Genomic DNA, 20,549 nt, shown 5'->3' with positions numbered 1-20,549 from the left:
AAAATAAAAATAAAAATAAAAATGCAATTTTCAAACAGACTTAAAGAGGAAAGAAGTTTATATATAACAAAATTTTAAACGAAAGTATAAAATTTTAAACAAATAAATATTTAAAAATATTATTTTGGCCAAGTGAATATATTTTCCTTTTTTTTAACTGTAAATATTTTATCTTAAATCTAGTTTATAAAAGAACAAAAATTTAAATAAATAAAAAACTCAATTTATTTTACTCTAGAAAAAATAATAATAAATAAAATAAAATCGAAAAATTCTGACGAATTTTAGAATTTAAATTCCAAAAAAAATTCAGCAAAAATGTAATTTTTTGGAATATTTTAATTAAATTTTGCTATTTAAACTCCAAAAAAAATCATCAGAATTTTTATATTTTTAGCATAATTTTTAAAAAAATTATTTATTAAAAATTGCATCAAAATTCTAAAAAAATTTAATTAAACTATTTTTTTTAAATCTATAACTTGTTAATAACAATTAAATGTAAGTTTAATTTAAAAAAATTGGTGATAACTTAATTTAATTTTATAAAATTAAAGTGAAATTTTTTAGATATTTTAATAATTAAAAAAAAAATATTTTAAAAATGTAATTTTTTTTTTCTTCTTTTTAGGCTATTTAAATTCCATTCTTCTTCATTTCCCCCCTACAAATTTTCTCTCTTTCCATCAAATATTCGTATGTTAAATCAATTGAGAATGTTAGAAAAATATAAAATCATTTTAGATAAAAATCTAAAAATATTCAATAAATCCTCAATTTAATTTTAAAAACATTAAATTAAATTCTCACATTTTATACTTACTAAAAAAAAAGACAAAAATTGCAGTAAATGCGATTTATTAGAATCATTTTTTGTGAATTTTTATTCTAAAAAATAAAAAAAATAATGATTATAATAATTCCAAAAAAGGAACACGGTAAAACCTGCATAAGCCGGACTCTCACGATACCCAATATATTTTCCAGTTTAGGCAATTTCCGTTTAGAACAGGTTCTTTTTAACGTAAAAATCGTTCCTTTCAGAAGAATTTGTCCCGTTTAGGCAGGTTTTACTGTATTTAAAATTTCATTTACTGTATTATTATTATTAAAATAGCTTATTTTCGTTAAAATTAAGCGCTTTTTTTAGATGTTTATGAAGAACTTAATTAAATTTAATTTTTTTTTTCAATTAAGAAAAAATATATATATATATATTGATTATACAGCAAAACCTGTCCAAAACGGAAACCTGATTAAATGTTAAAATTTCTTCGGAACGGAGCGATTTTCTGTTAGAAAAGAACCTGTTCGAAACGGAAAGCTGCCAAACCGGAATGAATATTCGATACGTGCGAGTCCGCTTTACGCAGGTTTTGCTATAAACTGTAGTCAAATTGCACATTCGTGCGGAAGTTTGATCAGAATTTTAATTTATTTTCCTTTTTTTGGGGGGAGTTGAATTTATCAAAACACTCAAAATTCTTCAAAAAGAAGAATTTTTAGTAAAATTAAAAATTCTGATCAAAGAAAACGGATCATTTTCAAAGGTTTGCTTACATTTTATATTTTTTAAAGATTTATGGATCATTCTAAATTTTTTTTTGAATTAAAATGTAAAAAATTGAAATTTTGTTCTACTTAATTGGTAATGTGAGATATTTATATTTGTATTTTTAGTCAAATTTCCTCGTTTCTGCATGTAAAAGTTTAGGAAATGTTTATGAATTCTTGAAAAATAAGAATCAAAAAATTACCAAGAATAAATTTTTTCAGTTGTATTGTAATGAAAATTTTTGAAATATTTCCATAAAATCGTTCTGTAAAATTTCATGGAGTCTACCAAAAAAGATCTTCAGAAATTTCCGAATTCTTTGAATAGTTTTGAATTTCAATCCAAAAAATAGAAATAAATAGTCCATTAAAAGCTTCGAAAATTTTTTTAGATTATTTTACGAACATTGAATTTTCGTAAATTATAAGAATTGCTGAACGTTTATTTTCAATAAATTATTGTTTATATACAGTAAAACCTGTCCAAAACGGAACCCTGCCTGAACTGGAAAAAATTCTTCAGGACAGAGTGATTTTCTGTTTTAATCAAAAAACCTGTTCAAAACGGATAAGATTTCGGTTTACGCAGGTTTTACTATACTTTTAAAAAATTTATTTTAATATATAAAAACGTACGCGCTGTACTTTATAGTAAATTATTAAGCGTTAAACATATTCATATAATTTAAAGAATATTCGTTCATTACAAATACTATATATATACACAAATATACTTGGCGCGTAGTGGCCAGTATATATCCTTAAAATATGTTTTATATCATGCGTAATAATTCGTGCATTTTAAAAAAATACAGTTTAAATGTTGCACGATAGCCCTTATATTCTAAAACATAGTTTACTCGGTGCATAACAACACAACAATCCACATTAACGAAGAACAGTCAACCCACAATAGCCCATAACAGCTCAGAACAATCCACAATAAGTCACAGCAACACATAACAGCCCATAACAACCCGGAAGAATCCACAATAAGCCACAACAATACATAACGATCTAAAATAACCCAGAATATATCCATAATAAGTAACGATATATAAGGCATACGCGAATTTATATGCCAAGTAAAATATTTTAAAATAATATAATATCCACATATTGTATAAGGTAAAAAAAATAAAAGTACAGCTCACGACACGATTTAATAATTGAAAAAGATTTATTAACTATCTTGAAATAATTATGCAAATTAGACACGTTTCTCTTGTCAAATTCTTTATGAACTTCGTTATTCTATTCGATAATTAACATTGTTCCAGACTTTTCGTCATTTTACAACCGACATCCATCGATTTTTATTTATTTCATTTCTATATTTAAACAATTTATTTAAATCCGTAATGACGTCAATTTGACGTTTCTTGAATTGTCGCAAATTTACATCCTTTTATTTTTTTTATTTATTTACTTTTTAATCTTTAAATCCTATTATACGTTGAAATAGATAAATTTATTAAATGGAGTGCTATAAACATTACAAAAAATCGACTTTTATGTATACTCTTTTAGAAAAGATTGTAAAATATTTCTAAAAATACTCGAAATTTGAATATTTTACCCTGTTTACGGATTGCTCCGTTTGAATTTTCTCCATAATTTCTATTAGTATTATTGGGCTGCAATTTTCAAATTGCATACCTAATGTTACCTTTGTCATTCGTCTGTCCGTCCGTTGTCCGTTAATCTCGAGAACGGAGTTGATATACAGTTCGAATACAGTTAGTCAAGCCGGTCAAGCGGAAGTCACGTGATTTCAATTCAAAATTTTCTGCTGAGTCGGATAGATGACCGACACGACTCGATTGTTATCGGGAGAAGTATGACGTACAGAGGCAAGACTACTAAAATGCACTCCAGATACGGAAAGCTTAGGGGCCAGAGACCCCGATTAACTGTGTAAGAATTTCCGGGCCGGACCGGAATTACCGGATCGGAAGAAAAATTGAAATTACATCCGGCATCCCGAGAATGTGGCAATACTTCGATTGTTTTTCATATATTTATTTCTCAAAACAACTTTCGAATGCTTAATTTGTTCATTTTCTAAAGAATAAATACTTTACTTTTTAGAAATTTCTTGTAGAAAGATCTGTTTTTAACATTTTTTACTTTATTATTAAATATATAAGTTAATTTCTAGGCTGCAATTTGAAAAAAGAAATTGTAGACGTATAAATTCCCACTGTCCGTCTGTGTCCGTCCGTCAGACTGTCTTCCTTTAATCTTGAGAACGGAGTTAGATAGATGAAAGCTGAGACAAGATATGAAAACCTTAGGAGACAGGAGGCCTCGATTAACTATACAAGAACGTCCGATACAAACCAGAAGTGATGTTATTGCAATTCAAAAATTTTCCCCTGAATGATGTTAGATAGATAACCGGCACGATTCTATTGTTGAAGGAAAAGTATGACATACAGAGGCAAGCCACTACTAATTTGAGGTGGAGAGCATATATTTTAAATTAAAATTAATTAAAAATTGCAGCACGGCATTGTGACCACGCCACAATAAATAATTGTTCTTATTCGGAAACTTTACAAAGTTTTGGGATTTTTAGAAGAGATTTATTTTAGAAAATCCAAAGCATCTTTCAAACTACAAAAATAAAATTTATAAATTTTTAATTTCCATAAAGGTTTTTTTTATTTATTTTTTTTAAATAAGATCTTGCAGTATTTCAAACAATTTGTCATTGAAACAAAGGGGGAATTTTTGTCCAAATGCTATCTAAGAAATTTTCCAAATGGCACCACTCTAGCTTTTCTAATCTATAATATAAGATTCTCAACAAAAAAGAATTATTAAAAAATTATCACTAGAAAATATTTCTACAAATATATAAATTTTTTTTTCTTTATTTAAATAAATTTCATTTCTTCGATTTCCTGCGAAATTTTAAAAATTGTACTTTTAGAAAATGAACTGCGAAAAGTTGTTTGAAAAGTAATTTGTCTTATTCTTTTCTTGTTTTTATTTGAATATTTTGCATTTTTTTTTAAATTAAAAACTATTTTAGTATTTAAAAACGGCAAAATAATTTCTCAGTGCTTTGTAGCACTGTTCTAAAAAAACGCAGAAGTTTTCTGTATATTACCAAAAAAGGATTTTCTTTCATAAAAAAATGAATAGTACAATCGGACCTTCAACAACGGCCATTTTTTCGGGAATGTTGAACAGAAATACATACAAAATAACCCCTAAACAACGGCCGTTTATTATGTTCCCGTCAGTATCCGTTGTTTAGAGGTTCGACTGTATTTTATTGTATTATTTTCTAAAAAAGCAGAACTTCTCCACATATTTTTCTCTAGAAAACGCAAAAACCTAGTAGTATTTACTCCAAAAAATTAGATTTTAAAGAGTATTTTTTGAAAAAAAAATTTTTTATCCTACGTCTTATGAAATATTCTTTAATCTTTAAAATCAAATTCACCTTTATCCGATTGAATAAAAATTGTAAGAAATACCCGAAGTTTTTAATCATCAAAACTGAAATTTATTCGATCTTAAATAATCAAAAATTAATTACAGCTACTAACAGAAATTTAATATTCTATATGTTTTTTTAGAAAAGAAAATACATTTTGAAAAAAAATCAAATAAAATCTAATTCTCCAAAGAGCCATTTTAGAGTCATTTGAACTGCTTATATCAACATTTATCTTTCACTTTTGATTGGAACGTTTGTATTAAATGTTGAGTTAGAATGTTTACTATGGAATAGTTGAGTGGAAGAAAAATTCCAATAAAATACATTTTCAAAAAACCTCTATATATATAGAGGTAATATATACATAACGAGACTGTAAACGTCTTACGTAAGACGTGTATTGAGATATTACATAAAAAAGGTTTTATTATAATATATATATATATATATATATATATAAAGTACATTTAATTTAATAAGAAATTTTTTAGATAATTTTTATTCGTCTTCCATCAAAACAATATAATTTTTGTAGGTCTGTGTGTTGTTATTAATTGCTTCGTGTGTATTTTATGGATTTTTTTACTTCTACTTTTGTGCTTTTAGATAAATTTTTGAATGCGGATGTATAATAAAAAGTTAACGAAAATATAATAAAATTTTGTTTTCTTGGATACTTTTAGTTATGTTTTTTGAATGAATTTCTTTGTGTTTTGGGGCAGTGTTTACCTGTATCTTTTTGGATAATTTTATTATTTTCTGTACAATTTTCTTCATACTTTTCTACTTTTTTCTTTGTACTATATCATTTTGTCTTTAGACAGCAATTTTTCGTTATATTTTGGACAATTTTGTCTTTATACTTTTCGTCTTTGGGCTTTTTGTCTTTTGTCTTTCGGCGGTATTTTTCCTTTAGACGGTAATTTTTTGTTTTATTTTTGGCAATATTTTTGCATACTTTTTGGGCTTTTTAAGACAATTTTCATCAAGGTGTTGGACAAAAGCACCCAAAATATAACGAAAATGATTGTCAAAATTTTTAATAAAAACCGCACAAAAAATTACCAAAACCGTACGAAAAATATCGCCCAATAACATATCGAAAATTGCCCAAAAATATTTAGATAATTACTCGGAATAATTCACATACATATGGACTTATTTTCGACAATTATTTATATATAGGGTATATATTCGGCAATTATTTATATATAGGGTATATATTTGGTAATTATTAATATCTATATTTTGGGGCATTTTTGGGCAATCGTCATTATGTTATCGGGTAATATTTTAAGAAATTTTCTTTGTTTTCGATTAATTTCTACTAAAATTTTTTGGACAATAATTTCGTTACGTTTCGGATAATTTTCATTGTACTTTTGGAAGGATTAATTTCATTATTTTTTCTAAAAGATAAAACTATCCACTATCACATTTTTTTTGTGTGTTTTAGATAATTTTTATCATGTTCCTCTTTGCCTCAGTTACCCCAAATTGCCAGTAAATTTCACTTGTAAAAATCGGAGGTGAATTTATTCTCGAGGTGCGAGCTTTTTCTCTTACATTTTTACCTAATTAAGACGAAGGTAATGTTAGTTAAGTATCATTAATTAATTTTTATTTGACATTTTGACTAAATGTCCGAGATTTACGAGTGAATAGAGAAAGGGAATAGTTACAACCAACGACTGAATAATTCAATTAAAACTGCTCACTCTCCATTAATGTTCATTTGCACATTTCCAAAATCTACTAAATGTTGGGATCATTTTTCAAAAATAAAAAACAAAATTAACTTTGCTAATTATTTATTTATTCAATCATTAAAATCTAAAAATCTGTAAAGGATTTTTAGAAGCAAATTTAATTATATGAATTTAATTACTGTACATTAAAAAAGTATTTATTGTAATTCTAAAATTAAAATATACATATATTTAAACTTTAATTATGTTAATTAATTATGTTTAATTAGTAAATTACTTATTTAAATGCTCTTTAAACAGTTATATATAGAATTAATGCAAAATAATTAATTTAATTTTACAAAAACACCAATTAAAATAATTCAAAAAATTTCAGTTTAACGTTTTCTAATTCAAAAAAAAAAAGAAAAAAAAATACCTATCTTAAAGCACAACATAATTAACTTCGATTAAACTTAACTCTAAAACAATTAGTTGTTTTTAATTTTAAACATAATTAAATATAAAATTAATACGTAAATTTAATTAATTTCTCCAAAAAAACAAACCACTTTAAACAATTTATCTTAAAATTTCTATTAAATTATAATGAATACAGATTTAAATAGGTAAAAATCTATTATAAATATGAATTAAAATTTCGAACAGAATTAAATTCTAGATCATTAATAATAATGATAATTAAAAATTAAATTAAAATATTCATTTAATTCCTTTAATTTCAAAAGAAATTAATCTTAACTTAATGAATCTGCTCTTTACAAACAAACAGAAACTTACTTCGATGCTGTAAAATTTAATTACCTTTACATAACAATTATACCTTAATTGATCTGCATTTATCCTTTGCCAAACGATCACTTTAACTTCATTTATTATTCATGATCCGTAACTGAAATTTGCATGAACGACATAGATTTAAACAATGTCACTATCTATCAATTTTCATGTGCTATTAATACTAATATTGACATCGTTACTAATACTAAAATGGGATTTCACCGATGTTACTATTAGTAATGTTAAAATGCAGCAATCCACCACTGTTGTTAATGCCACTGATACCGATATAGAGCTATGCTATATTATAGCTACTGATACTAGTATAATTACTAATACAGTAATATTACTATTACTATTGATGCCACTAATACTACTGCTAGTAATGCTACCAAGTACAGCTGCTGCTACTACTATTACCAAGTACCAAGCGCTATACTATCATCATCACCACCAATTACTTCTAGTACCACCACATCACCACAACCAATTACTTCTAATACTACCATTATCACCATCACAAATTACTATTACTATTACTATTACCACTATCGTCACCACCAATTACTTCTAGTATCACCAATATCACCCCTTCTAGTACACCACCACCACCAATTGCTGCTACTACTACTACTTTTACTACAGTACCTTAACACTACTACTAATGCTACTAATACTACTAATGTTGCATTTTTACCAAACCAGTATCGAGTGCAATAATTACAGAATAAAAAGTTAATAAAGCCTTAAGTTAAGTAAACAAAAAAATTCTTGCACAATATTTTATATGTGGGCATTACTATCCTTCAAATTGTTACCATAGTAACATGTGTTTATTAACAAGATTGCCACCCGGAGTAAAATCGATTCCACGCGATTATTATCTGTGTTTTAGATTGAGTAGTATCATTCGTTCGAATACATATTCAAAAAACACCGCATTACTATAATAAGCATCTAAAAAAAAATCACGTTTCCAAAGAAAAATAAAGGCGTGTAAAATTTAAAAAAAAAACAATAAACCTATTTAAAGACAATTATATCGAAATGTAAGCTTAGCGAATTTTAATTATTGATTTATAACCGTATAAAGGTCTTTAGTGTACAGGAATAACGATGATATTTAATCATTTAAGACACGTGTTCATGACAGGAAAATAAAAAAAAATTTCGAATTTGTTTCGAAAAATAATAATTATTTCATTAAATTTTGCTAAATTTTATTAAATTTTTACTGTTGGATTGATTACGATTTGTAGAATTCCCCAATGTGTTAATGTGTGCTCTGAATAAATTAAATCGGTAACAGAATTTCTGTTACTGATGAATTCTTAGAAAGATTCCATAAATTAATGAAATTCATTTCCTCATCTGCTGCAACACACAGACACACACACACACACACACACAAAAGATGGATTATTCTAGCTTTTGTCCTTTGATAACGTTGACGTGACTAATTTACTAGAAATCATTTTCGATCCTAATAATAATTAAAATTAAAAAATAAAAATTTAAATTAGTGTTTTTAACGGGAAAAAAAAGTTTTAGGTGCTTAAATTTATAAATTTAATCAATTTTTTTAAACGACTTTATAAAATAAGTAAATCAATTTTGACACTCATTTTTATTGGCATTAATTTGATTTAATTTACTTAATATTAATGGAAATTAATATTAATAATATTAATTAATTAAATAAATAAATTTTGATACTAATTCTCATCAAACTTTTTGTAAATTTGTAAGGAAAAAGTTGTAAAATTTAGTGCTTAAATTAATAATAATAATAATTAATGGCATTGATTTCTATTATTAAACCTAATTTTTTTTCATTTAAAAATTCCAACTTATTAATAAATTAAAGAGACATTAAAGTTTGTTTTATTTATAAAATATAATTTATTTTATAGTTTTATATATATATAAATTTTAAATACTCTTTCCATAAAATTCCTTTAAAATTCTGCCGAAGTGCTTTAAAATTATATAAATGACGTAAAAGATTTCGTTTAATTATAATTAAGTGATGTAATGGATTATTTTTAATCGCATTTTAAGGTGGAATAATTGGCTTTATTTAATTATAATTATGATGATGATATACATTTCATTTAATTATATTTTAAAAAACCTTAAGTCGATTCTTATTTAACTACAATAAGCGTTGTAATAGATTACGATTAATTATGATTAAAGTGATGTAACCGATTGCTTTTAATTACAATTTTAAAAAGTGTAGTCAATTTCGTTTAATCGTAATCATAAATAGTTTAATTGTAATTAAAATGTAACAGCGTAACAGATTTTTCATTCCTAATAATTGTGAAGTAGATAAAAAATTTTGTTCTGTTTGAGTAACGAAGAAAATTAAATTTCTGAGTAAAAATAACGAAGTTAAATAAATATTGCAACAAATTTATTTTTTTTCTTCCTATATAAATAGAAATTATGTAATTATTTAGTTACTCATTAAATATTTCAAATAATCGCTTTATTTTATTTTTTATTATCGAAATATTATTAGCTGCGAAAAGCTGAGAATTTGTTTTTTTCTAATTTTTATTTTCTCAAAAGCTACTTTATTACATTTTTAAAAAATATAATTACTTTTATTAACAGATTTAATTATAATTAAACTGGTGTAATTGATAGTTTTTAATTACAGTTAAAAATTTAATCGATTTCCAATTGTAATTAAGTAAAAATTGATTATATTTAATTGTAATTGAAATGTAGAAACTGATTTATATCTTAATTACAATTAACAGTACGTTTATTAGTTAAATAATTTTTTAAAAAATTAAAGACTGTTGTATAAAAATTAAATGTTTTAATTAGAAGCGACAATTAAAATTTAATTTTTCGAAACAAAATAAAATATTTTAAAATAATTTTCTTATGGATTTTTTCTTTTTTACTTTAATATTTTTCTTAGTTTTTTTAAAAATTTTATATTATTATTTTTATTGGGAAAAATATCAATTTTCAGCTAGTTTAAGAAAACAATTTTTAAAGAGTGAATAAAAAAAAAGAAAATACAAATCGATGCCGTTCAATTTTTCCTTTTATTATTTTTCTGGAAATATCTTAAAGTACGTATTTGTTTTATTATTGTCATTAAAAGAAATCTACCATTTGGTAGATCAATAATTTCCAGAAATATCAGTTAATCGCGTAAAAAAATGATGATAATTTTTAAAAAATTTTACCTATAAATTAAAATGTAATATTCTTAAATATAAAACAGATATATAAAAATATATAAGTAAATACACAGCGGTCGAAAGTTAGTTAGCTGGGATATATTCTAAGTACAGTTAGAAGTGATTTTAAAACTGTTACGTGTTGTTAACTGGCTTTGTATATCGACAGGAAAGTAATGATTGTTTCTAAAATAATATTTTAGGTTTTTGTAGAGAGGAATAATGTTTTTTTTTTTTTTTTTAAATTGTGTGAAGGTGATTCAATAATTGTATTGTTACTATTAAGTACATCATCATAAGGAAGTAATTAGATCAAAAATAAAAAGAAAAAAAAAAAGAAAACCACCGAAAGGGGGGATTCTTGATGATTAATGTAACGTCTGGCACAAACCAAAATATGTTATAATTAATCTTGTAAAATATTGTTAATTTTTCAAATTTTTACTTGTCTCGTTTTCGATGTTACAAATTATATTTTAAAGTAATTATTTAAGTAAATATTTTAAATTTTAAAATTTATTCAACGTTTATAAACTGTTTAAATGGTTATAATTTCGAATAATTGCCAAGTTTAATTTACACGATCATTCTAAATAACCGATAAAGCTAATTATAACTTCCCATTAAACCAAGTAAGATGTGCTATTTTGTAACTTAATTTCTGTTGAATTTTAAATTTAATTTTGAATTTAAAATAAATATATATATATTTTAATACGGGGAGGCCAAAACTCAGTTAACAATGTTTCGTTTTTATTTGTCTCAAGTGCATTTATGAAAATATGAATAAGTATTTGAATACGATAGGAATTTATTCTTCACAGTGATTAACCGACTATTGGGCCACCCTTTATATAACGCTCATTGTTTAGCTAACGTAAAATTTCATAAGATTCTTTAAACGTTGAAGATTATAAATTCTTCTATAAAATTTATAAAAAGTTTTAAAAATTTCTGAATTCCCTCGAGCAAATTTCACTTTAGAAATAATTTTCTAACAAAAAAAAAAAAAATTCTTTTATTATTTAGAATATAAAATATATTTTTCGTGTCAAGTAACATTATGTTATTTTTATTACATAAATACTTTTAAGTAAATTATATACTCTGTATCATAATTCTTTATAATAATATTTTAGGGTTTAGTTATAAATATATATTTTCTTTATAGCTTTCCCCAATTTTTAATTTAATAATAATTAAATAATTTAATTTAAATTTTTATTTTTTAATTTTGTAGGTATATAAAAATTCGATTTAAAAAAATTTTTTATAATATTCTAAGAACAATATATTTAAAAATCATTCAAATAAATTCGTTTTATTATTATTTTATAAGCCATAAAAATAATTTTTAAAGTGGTTAAACGGATTAAAAATTATTTTAAAAGTTAAAATAAATAAAGAAAATGTTTCTAATTTAAGAGCGAATTCTTTTGGAAAAAGAAATTTTAAATAGAAACAAACTAAATTAATTTACAGAGGATTTGTTTAGAGATTTGAAATTTAAAAACAATTTAAAAAATAAATTCCTACGTTAAATTTTTTAGAAGAAAATATACACAGCATATCGAAATTTAATGTTAAAAATGGAAATACATTTTCTTTGCTAGAATATATATTTATACAAAAAATGAATTTTTATTAATTTTTTCAATAATTTAATCGGATATTAAATAAATAAAATGGAAAATTGTAAATAAAACCCGCATTATATCTGATACACGGTTATGAAATTGCATAGAAAGGAATGGAGAGAAAAATAATTTAAATAAAATAATAATATATATATATATATAGGTGCGTACGGCGTAAACAGTTTTTGAAGTTGATCATCTAAACGTATCCTGTTTATATATAAAGTATAGGAAGAAAAACAAAAAAACAATTGTAGTGTAGTGGTTGGAGATCGTTTATCTTCCATACTCGAGTGCACGTTGCTGAACAGATTGGAATAATGCTCCATTAGTAATCTGAAGTCGATTTATTCTGAATATTATGACTTCTTTCTTACGTCTTACTGCTTAGAATAAGTTAACAGTGAAGTTTCCTTATCGAAGACTAGCAAAATCTGAACACTACGCGTTGCCTTAATATATTAAAAATAGTTCTTTTCATTTTTGTTAAATTGCAAATTACAAAATCATATTACTACCGATAATAATAATTTAAATCTATTCAATTTCTATAGTAATAATTTAAACGTAATTAATTTTTTAACTGCATACATTTTAAATGTTGTCAATTTCTTAACTGCGTTAAAGTTAAATATGATCAAATTTTCAATTGCATTAAATTTAAATATAATCAGTTTCGTAATAATAGGAATTTTAATTTTGTTAATTTCATTTTAAATGGTAGTTGACATTTATCTTTTATACCACGTGGAAAATATTTCGCTCGGCAACTAAGGCGTTAAATCGGTTTTAATTAACTAAAAAAAATTTCTTTTCAAACACGTTCTCATGAGTATTTTTTACTTCAATTGTAATTAATTTTTTTGATTAAGCGAGAGATTTATTTTGAATTAAATTTTTATTATTGGTTTGTGTATAGAAAAGGTGCCAAATCATAGGTTTTTGGCATTTGTTCATGTGGCTTAAAAGAAGCCAAAATTATCGATAGCAGTTGTTTGTTTGTTTTCTCAAATCATATGATTCAAGATGGTGATAAATTTAAATTATTATTCTTCAATTTTATACACGAAAATGTAAATTTCTTTTGGCACCAAGTTTAATAAATTAGAAAATATAATTGATATATAAGTCAAGATAAGTGAAAACTTCTTTCTGGTGTTAAATAATGTAAAAGATAATATAAGTTATAATATACAGTTTCCTATATTTACCCTTACGCATTACAATAAATAATTTATAGCTACATCTTCTCTTATTTTCCCTTTATTATAGCTTAATTATAAGCTGTAATAAAGAATCCTCTACGTATCAGTTACCTTTACATAACAATTACTCATAACAGTTATAAATTACCTACAGTATTGAATATACTTTTGTGTCATTTATAATATACAGTCCCTTACGTAACATTTACCCCCTTATAACAGTTATAAATTACACTTTTGCTTCAAATAGTCCCCTCTATAACAATTACCTCTATATTACAATTACAGACGGAAAGTTCCCTCGAAGTAAGTTATAAACTGAAACTTCAAAAGTTAAGTGTTTTAGAATTGCATATTGTTAACATCATCTAAAAATTTATGATATTTTTCCTCAAATATTGGAGCATCTCTTCCATCTGCCGTCTCTTCTTAACTCTAAAAACAAAATTTATAATACTGTCATTAACGTGTTAATATGTAAATTAAAATGCTAATTATGAGGCCATTTCTAACGTGTTACATTTTTATATTTTTAACCTTACTTCATTTATGTATAAAGACATTTAAGAGAATGTGTGACGGTATCTTATTAAATGCGACTTATTTAGATTAATAAATCTATAAAAAAAAAACATTAATTATACATTTTCAAAGATAATTAAAATGTTTAATTTAAGAAGAATTGCGCAGTTTATTTATATTTTTATCTGATTTAACGTGTAAATAATAATTTAATTCGTTTGATCGTCATTAAATCTTCGACTAAAGTAGGATTTTTTTTAAATGTTTAGATAATTAATACGTTATTCTTTCGAAGAAATAAATTTAATACGTTAATAGGATTAATTATAAATAATAATTTTCTAGAATATTTAACAAATTAACTTTGAAAGTAACCGCAATACTTGTTACACCTTTTTGGCCTTTAATTATCTCTTCATGATGCTGAGTACTTAAACTATAATTAGAAACTTCAAAAAAAAAGAAAAACGTAAAATTTAACGTGTTTTTTGAATTAGTTTTATTTGAATATAAATTATTATTTAAAAAAAAACACAAGAAAAATCTCCCGTATCCTTCTATAAGCATTGTTGTTTTGTTATCCAACAATAAGCAGATGTTAATGACGTATCTGACAAACAAACTCATTTTTGATGGTGTTCTTGAGTATAAATGTTTATATTGTCAATCTACTTGACTGTACAATCGTGTAAAAAAATGAAAAAAGTCTTTAAAAATACATCAAGAACAAGGACCAATCAATTAAAAATAGCTTATTTTTATAATTTGAGCATATTTCCTTCCTCTTCCAGCTTGAACTTTTTGATCCGATAAAGTATCCAATTAAATTTTATATTATATATATATATATATATATATATATATATATATATATATATAGGCCTATATTATATATATAATATATATATTATCTAAAAAATAAACAGATATTTTGTTATAAATTTCTAAAAAAAAATCCGATTTATAAGCTTCGTTAAAAGGTTTTTAGATAGTGGAAAAAGTGCACTAGAAAAACAAGAGTTTACGTCCAAGTCATCTCGAGAATACGATTTTTAAGTTGTATCAAGAAAATATTTTTGTTTCTTCAGTTTTTCTCCTTCAAAAAAAACCTATCCAAACTCTTTTTTGAAGGAGGATTGTAGTATTTTCGACTCTGTTTACTCGTTTGTTTTCTACGCAGTCTGGCGAAGTTTTTACCCCAAAAAAAATCAACGAAATTACGATTTATTGCCCGGTATTATTAATTAAATTAATCGGAATTAATTTTTTACACGATTTCCTTAAAAATCGCATGAAATTTGTATGCTTTAAATGGATAAATTCTTTGTAATTTGAACTTTTTATTTACTCAACCGCTAGCGAAGCGTTGGCAACGTTACAAATTTTTATATACGAATTGTTTCTAATTTAATTCATTCGGCTATTTTATTTAGTGTTTAGATTTGTTTAAAACACGTTTTAAAATTTAACATTTTGATGATTCTTACGTTGTAGTTGCCGACTTTACACAACAGTTATCGTCCATTCACGAACAACACGCTGAAGAACTGCAACTTTTAGTTGAAACGTTCAGGAAGAGAAATGCGGAATTACGAAGAGAAAGGTCAGTAAAAATAACATTTTTTGACGAAATATTAAGTTTTTTGCAATATAAAAACGTATGGTCAAGTAGACAATATGCTACAGTCTTATATTCTTTGCATGTTCTCCAAATTTATTTACCGGCTTCTATCTATACTTTAAATCAATTATTTTATACACGTTCTTTGCTCTAATTTGCTTTCTATGTATTCCATTTTGTTTATTTTACGTTTTACTTTCTCTGTTTACTATTTACGTTTTTTTATTTTTTAAAATTGTTTTTATAATATAATAAATATAAACTTCCTTCCTTTGATGCGCTTTTTCGCATGTTTAAACTCTGAATTTTTTTGAAAATTTTGTATTTTTTACATAAATTATTTTACTCTTTAATTACTTCTCTGCTATTTTATTAAATTCTTTATGTATTTTTTTTCATTTATTATAATTATTTCCTCAAAATTCTGTCTTTTTACACCATCACATTTTGTCTTTTCTATAACGTTTTTCCTGCAAAATATTGGATTTTTACTGCCAAATTTTTGATTTCTATGAGTTTTTTCGGTTTATTAACAAATTTCATCTTTTAATTTCCAATTTTTCCTTATTTATTTCCAATATTTTACATTTCTTCCTACTACTTTATTCAAGCTTACTGGATATACACTGCTACTCCATATTTACCCATTATTATTAAATTTAACCCCCTATAAATTATTTTATATCATTTTATGATTTATTCTCTTCCTATTTTTTGCCCTTTTCAATGTGTTCTACAGCTTTAAAAATAGAAAAAATTCAGCATTTTCTTGTAACTTGACACTATTTGATCAAAGCAATATATTTTACACACATTCTGCTATAAAATCCATTCTGATTCGAGCATCTCATCCTTTATTGAATACAGATTTAAGTAGAAATGATACTACTAAAGTACAGCTTAGGAATTCTATACACACGAGCTTAGTATTGTTGGAAATACCAAGAAAAATAGGCTCGAAAACACAAGAAATTCGACTCACAGGCAATATTTTTAATGCACTGGGAGTAATATAGAATTCAACCTACACAACTATAAAATACTGAACTTGATACATCAGTTACTGATCAAAAAGTATATATTATTTCACTACTAAGCCTCACGTTAGTTTCAGATTTCTCGACTTTCTTCACGTATCTAACCTCTAACTTTCGCAATTTATAAATAAAATAACAAAAGTTAAACTTAATTAGATAAAATTTAATTAATCTTTATAATATATTTATAAAATTAAATTAATTTTCTTCAAGAAATTATCGATAATTTATAGGTAAATTCAGGGAAAGTGCTCCGAGAGATGAAAAATTTCCTTGTTTTTCTTCGATAAGATGGAAAAAAATCTATGGATATTTAAAGAAAAAGCATCAAAAAATTACGTAAAAGAATGCATTTTCTTTACTTTTCGATTTCTGTTTTATTAATGAAGTTTTTTTTTATTCAAAAAAACTTCAATAATATCGAAAAATCTGTCGATATTTGTAGAAGAAAATAAGAAAAGAAAACTCGAAACATTCACTTTTTAACATAAGTTTATCGATTTTATTTTTATTCAGTAATGAATGTTTGATGTTTTGATTCAATAAATATCAAAAATCTGGTGATGTTTATGGAAGGAAGGGAGCTGAAAGATTTAATTTCTTTGATTCAAAATTAGAGAAGAAAATAGGATAAATGATTCATTACTCAGTAAATAAGTAAGTTTAGAGTCAATAATATAAAAAAAATTACCGAAATTTACTAAAAAAATTAAGAAATGACAACGATAAAAATTCATTTTTTATTAATTTCGAAAATAAAAAAAATCATTATTAAATCCAAAAAAATTGAATGTTTTGGAAAATTTGTTGATATTTATAAAAATAAAACAAAATGACGTCCAAGACTTATTTCTCTAGGTAATTTTTAAAATTTTTTATTCATTAATACAAAAAAAAAACAAAAAAATCCTTGATACTGAGAGAAAAAAATAAGGAATTAACACGAAAGTTACTCTACTCTACTTAACAATTTTTTATTATATTTTATATGAAAGCCGGGTTAAAATGATAAATAATAAATTAAGACCCGTACTTGAAAATGATTTATGTGAAGGAACGATCTTAATATTTTTATATATAAATTTATTTATAGACCTTCTTATCAAAGTGGTCTCTTTACGATCTGGGAAGTGCTCCTTCAAGAAGTCGAGATCGATTCTCAGGTAAGATTTAGAAACAGTAGCGAGTATTTTTTCGAAAACAGCATTTATAAAATGTTTTTAGAATTTTAAAATCTAAATTAGGAGATTAAGAATTAAATTATTTTTAGAAAATTAAGTTGTCTTAAGTTGTTTACCTTGTAAATAAAATCATTAGATTCAATTAAGATAAAGGGCTTTTCGTTTGATTCTTAAGTAAAATAATGAAGATATTTAGACTCGAAAGTTATAAATTTACTATAATTAATGAAAATCAATTAATTACGTTCTATAATTATTAATTTTGTTTAAGAAGTTTATCGAAAAAAAAAAATCTTAAAAATTAACTTGAAAAATTTTTCACCTTTAAGTTATTAATTTTTGATTTTTTAGAAGAAGTTTTTCATAAGTATTTTTAATGTTTAATTTAATATTTTTACGTTTTCAATGGTTTTTTATAAAACATTTTTTATTTTGTAAATGTTAATTATTTTTAAAGAATATTTATAAATTTTTTAAAAATATTTTCTTAAAAAATCACTTAAAAGATTAAAGAAAAACTTGTAAAAATTTTAGAAATGCCATCAAAATTAAAGATTTTTTTTTTACTGAAAAGTTTAATTTTAGATGATTTTTTAAATGAAAATTAACTTAATTACTCACTTGCAAGCGAAATGTATTTCCTACGTGGTATAAAAGATATCATTTTAAATGGTAATTGACACTAACAAAATTAAAATTCCTATTATTACGAAATTGATTATATTTAAATTTAATACAATTAAAAAATTGATTATATTTAACTTTAATGTAGTTAAGAAACTGATTATTATTATTAGGTTTTTTATTAAGATGCTGTTTTAACTATTTTGTTATCATTACTCAGTTTCTAATTGGAATATTTAATCAATTTTTTAATGTAAAAAATTTATTTATTTATTTCTAAATTTTAATAATTCTAATACTAGAAATTTACCCACGAAAGTGGAAATTTGATGTTTTGTTAGAAGCGTAGGATTTTCAATCTTTTCATCTTTTGTATCCAAAAACATCAATATTCTACGTTTACTACATGAGAATGAACTTAAAGGTTTTTTTGAACATTTTACTTGTCAATTTTATAAAGAAAACATCGATCAGAAAGTAGATGAGATGAGCAAAAATCCGCCCCCCAAAAAATCTCTGAACATTTCTTTGATTTATAACTCTCTGAATTCGTTATAAAATTCAAAATAAAATTAGAAAAATAATACATTTATAACCATTAAAAATACAAAATAAATAAAGGCAGCACACTAAAAAATTGCAATTTTTTAGAATATCAAGTCTTAAAATTTTTATCTAAAAATGAGTGTTTAGAGAAGAATTTCCGAAACAAAAATTCAAAAATAATTCAAAAACTTCAGAAATTTCTTTGATTTTTATCTTTAAAAAACATGCAATTTTTTAAAAATAAAAGAAATTCGGAACAAAAAATTTTTATTTTCTTAATTTTAAATTGATTTTTTTTAAATTACAGTTAAACGTATTGAAAATTAAAATTGTAAGCACTTTAAAAATTCTTTATTTTCTAATAAACAAGAAAGAAAAGTTTTATTTTCTACTCAAAATTTAAAAATAAATAAATTTTATAATGTAAAATATAACATCTGTTGTCAGTGTAAAATTGAATTTTTTAAATATTTATTTAAAGATTTTTTTTAGATTTGATTTTAAAAAAATAAATAAATATTTAGAATTTTTTTTAGATTTTTCTTAAGGATTTTATGGAATTTTTGATTTTTTTCCCATTCTCTAATACAAAAAAAATTTTTAAATAGAAATTTTAAAGCAAATTTTTAAATTTTTAAAATAAACTTTATTATTAATATTATATTTAAAATAAATTTACTTAAATTTTATTGATTTTTAATTTTTTACTAAAAAAAACTCGAATTTAATTTTTTAAAATTAAGTTAAATTATTAACTTTAGTCATAATGATTTCAATTTAATTTAATTTTATGTAATTAGCAATTAAATATATTACTAGATGAAATTTAATGATTTTTTTTTATTATTAGAAATTAGTAAAAAATTTGTAAAAGTTGATGCAGACTTTTTTCAATATTCAATGATTTTTTTAGCTGTTTTAAACAATGATTTTTCTTTGTTAGATAGAATACAATATTGAGTTTTAAAAGGGATTTTCTGTGCAACTTCGCAGCTTTATTCAAATGATTTTTCTATATTTAGCTCCTTAGTCAACATTGATTGTTAGAAATTTAAAGTTTTATATTATAAAGTTTAATATAGAATATGAGAGAATGAAGTTTCATAGAAATTTCAAAAGATAAAATTGCAAAAAGTGGAAGAGCAAAGGAAAATGTGGTTTAAACAGTTAATTTAAAGACAATTTTATTTATGATTATAATTAAATTTTATTTAAATTTTACTGATTTACTGACAATTTTATTGGTTTTTTTTTTAAAAATAATTTTTTAGATTTTGATGATTTTAGATTCATTATTTGTAATTTTATTAGAATTTAAACGCTATTTTTTTTACTTTTTAGATTTATTATTTTCATATTTAAAACGCCAAAAAAATGCAATTTTATAATTACAAAAAAAATCCAAAAATCTTTCAAGATGTTTTTAGAATGAATTTTTAGAAAATTTTATATAATTTTGCTTTTTTTACATTT

At 23.5% G+C, this 20,549-nt stretch overlaps 1 protein-coding gene across 5 annotated transcripts in view; it reads left to right on the top strand.

The window, feature by feature from the left end:
• Stacl (Stac-like) overlaps nucleotides 1–20,549 on the top strand; it is a 76,652-nt gene that overhangs the window by 37,091 nt on the left and 19,012 nt on the right. For all 5 annotated transcript variants that reach the window (XM_067279786.1, XM_067279789.1, XM_067279790.1 and 2 more), the window contains 2 exons: nucleotides 15,562–15,670; nucleotides 17,819–17,888. In XM_067279786.1, coding sequence (XP_067135887.1) covers nucleotides 15,562–15,670; nucleotides 17,819–17,888 — 179 coding nt within the window. The remainder of the gene's footprint in view (nucleotides 1–15,561; nucleotides 15,671–17,818; nucleotides 17,889–20,549) is intronic.

This window comes from Centruroides vittatus, unplaced genomic scaffold, assembly GCF_030686945.1.
Source record: "Centruroides vittatus isolate TY-2023 unplaced genomic scaffold, ASM3068694v2 contig_877, whole genome shotgun sequence".
NCBI classification, from domain to species: Eukaryota; Metazoa; Arthropoda; class Arachnida; order Scorpiones; family Buthidae; genus Centruroides; species Centruroides vittatus.
Note: the sequence above shows the minus strand (reverse complement) of the source record. Positions and strands in the feature narration are given on the sequence as shown.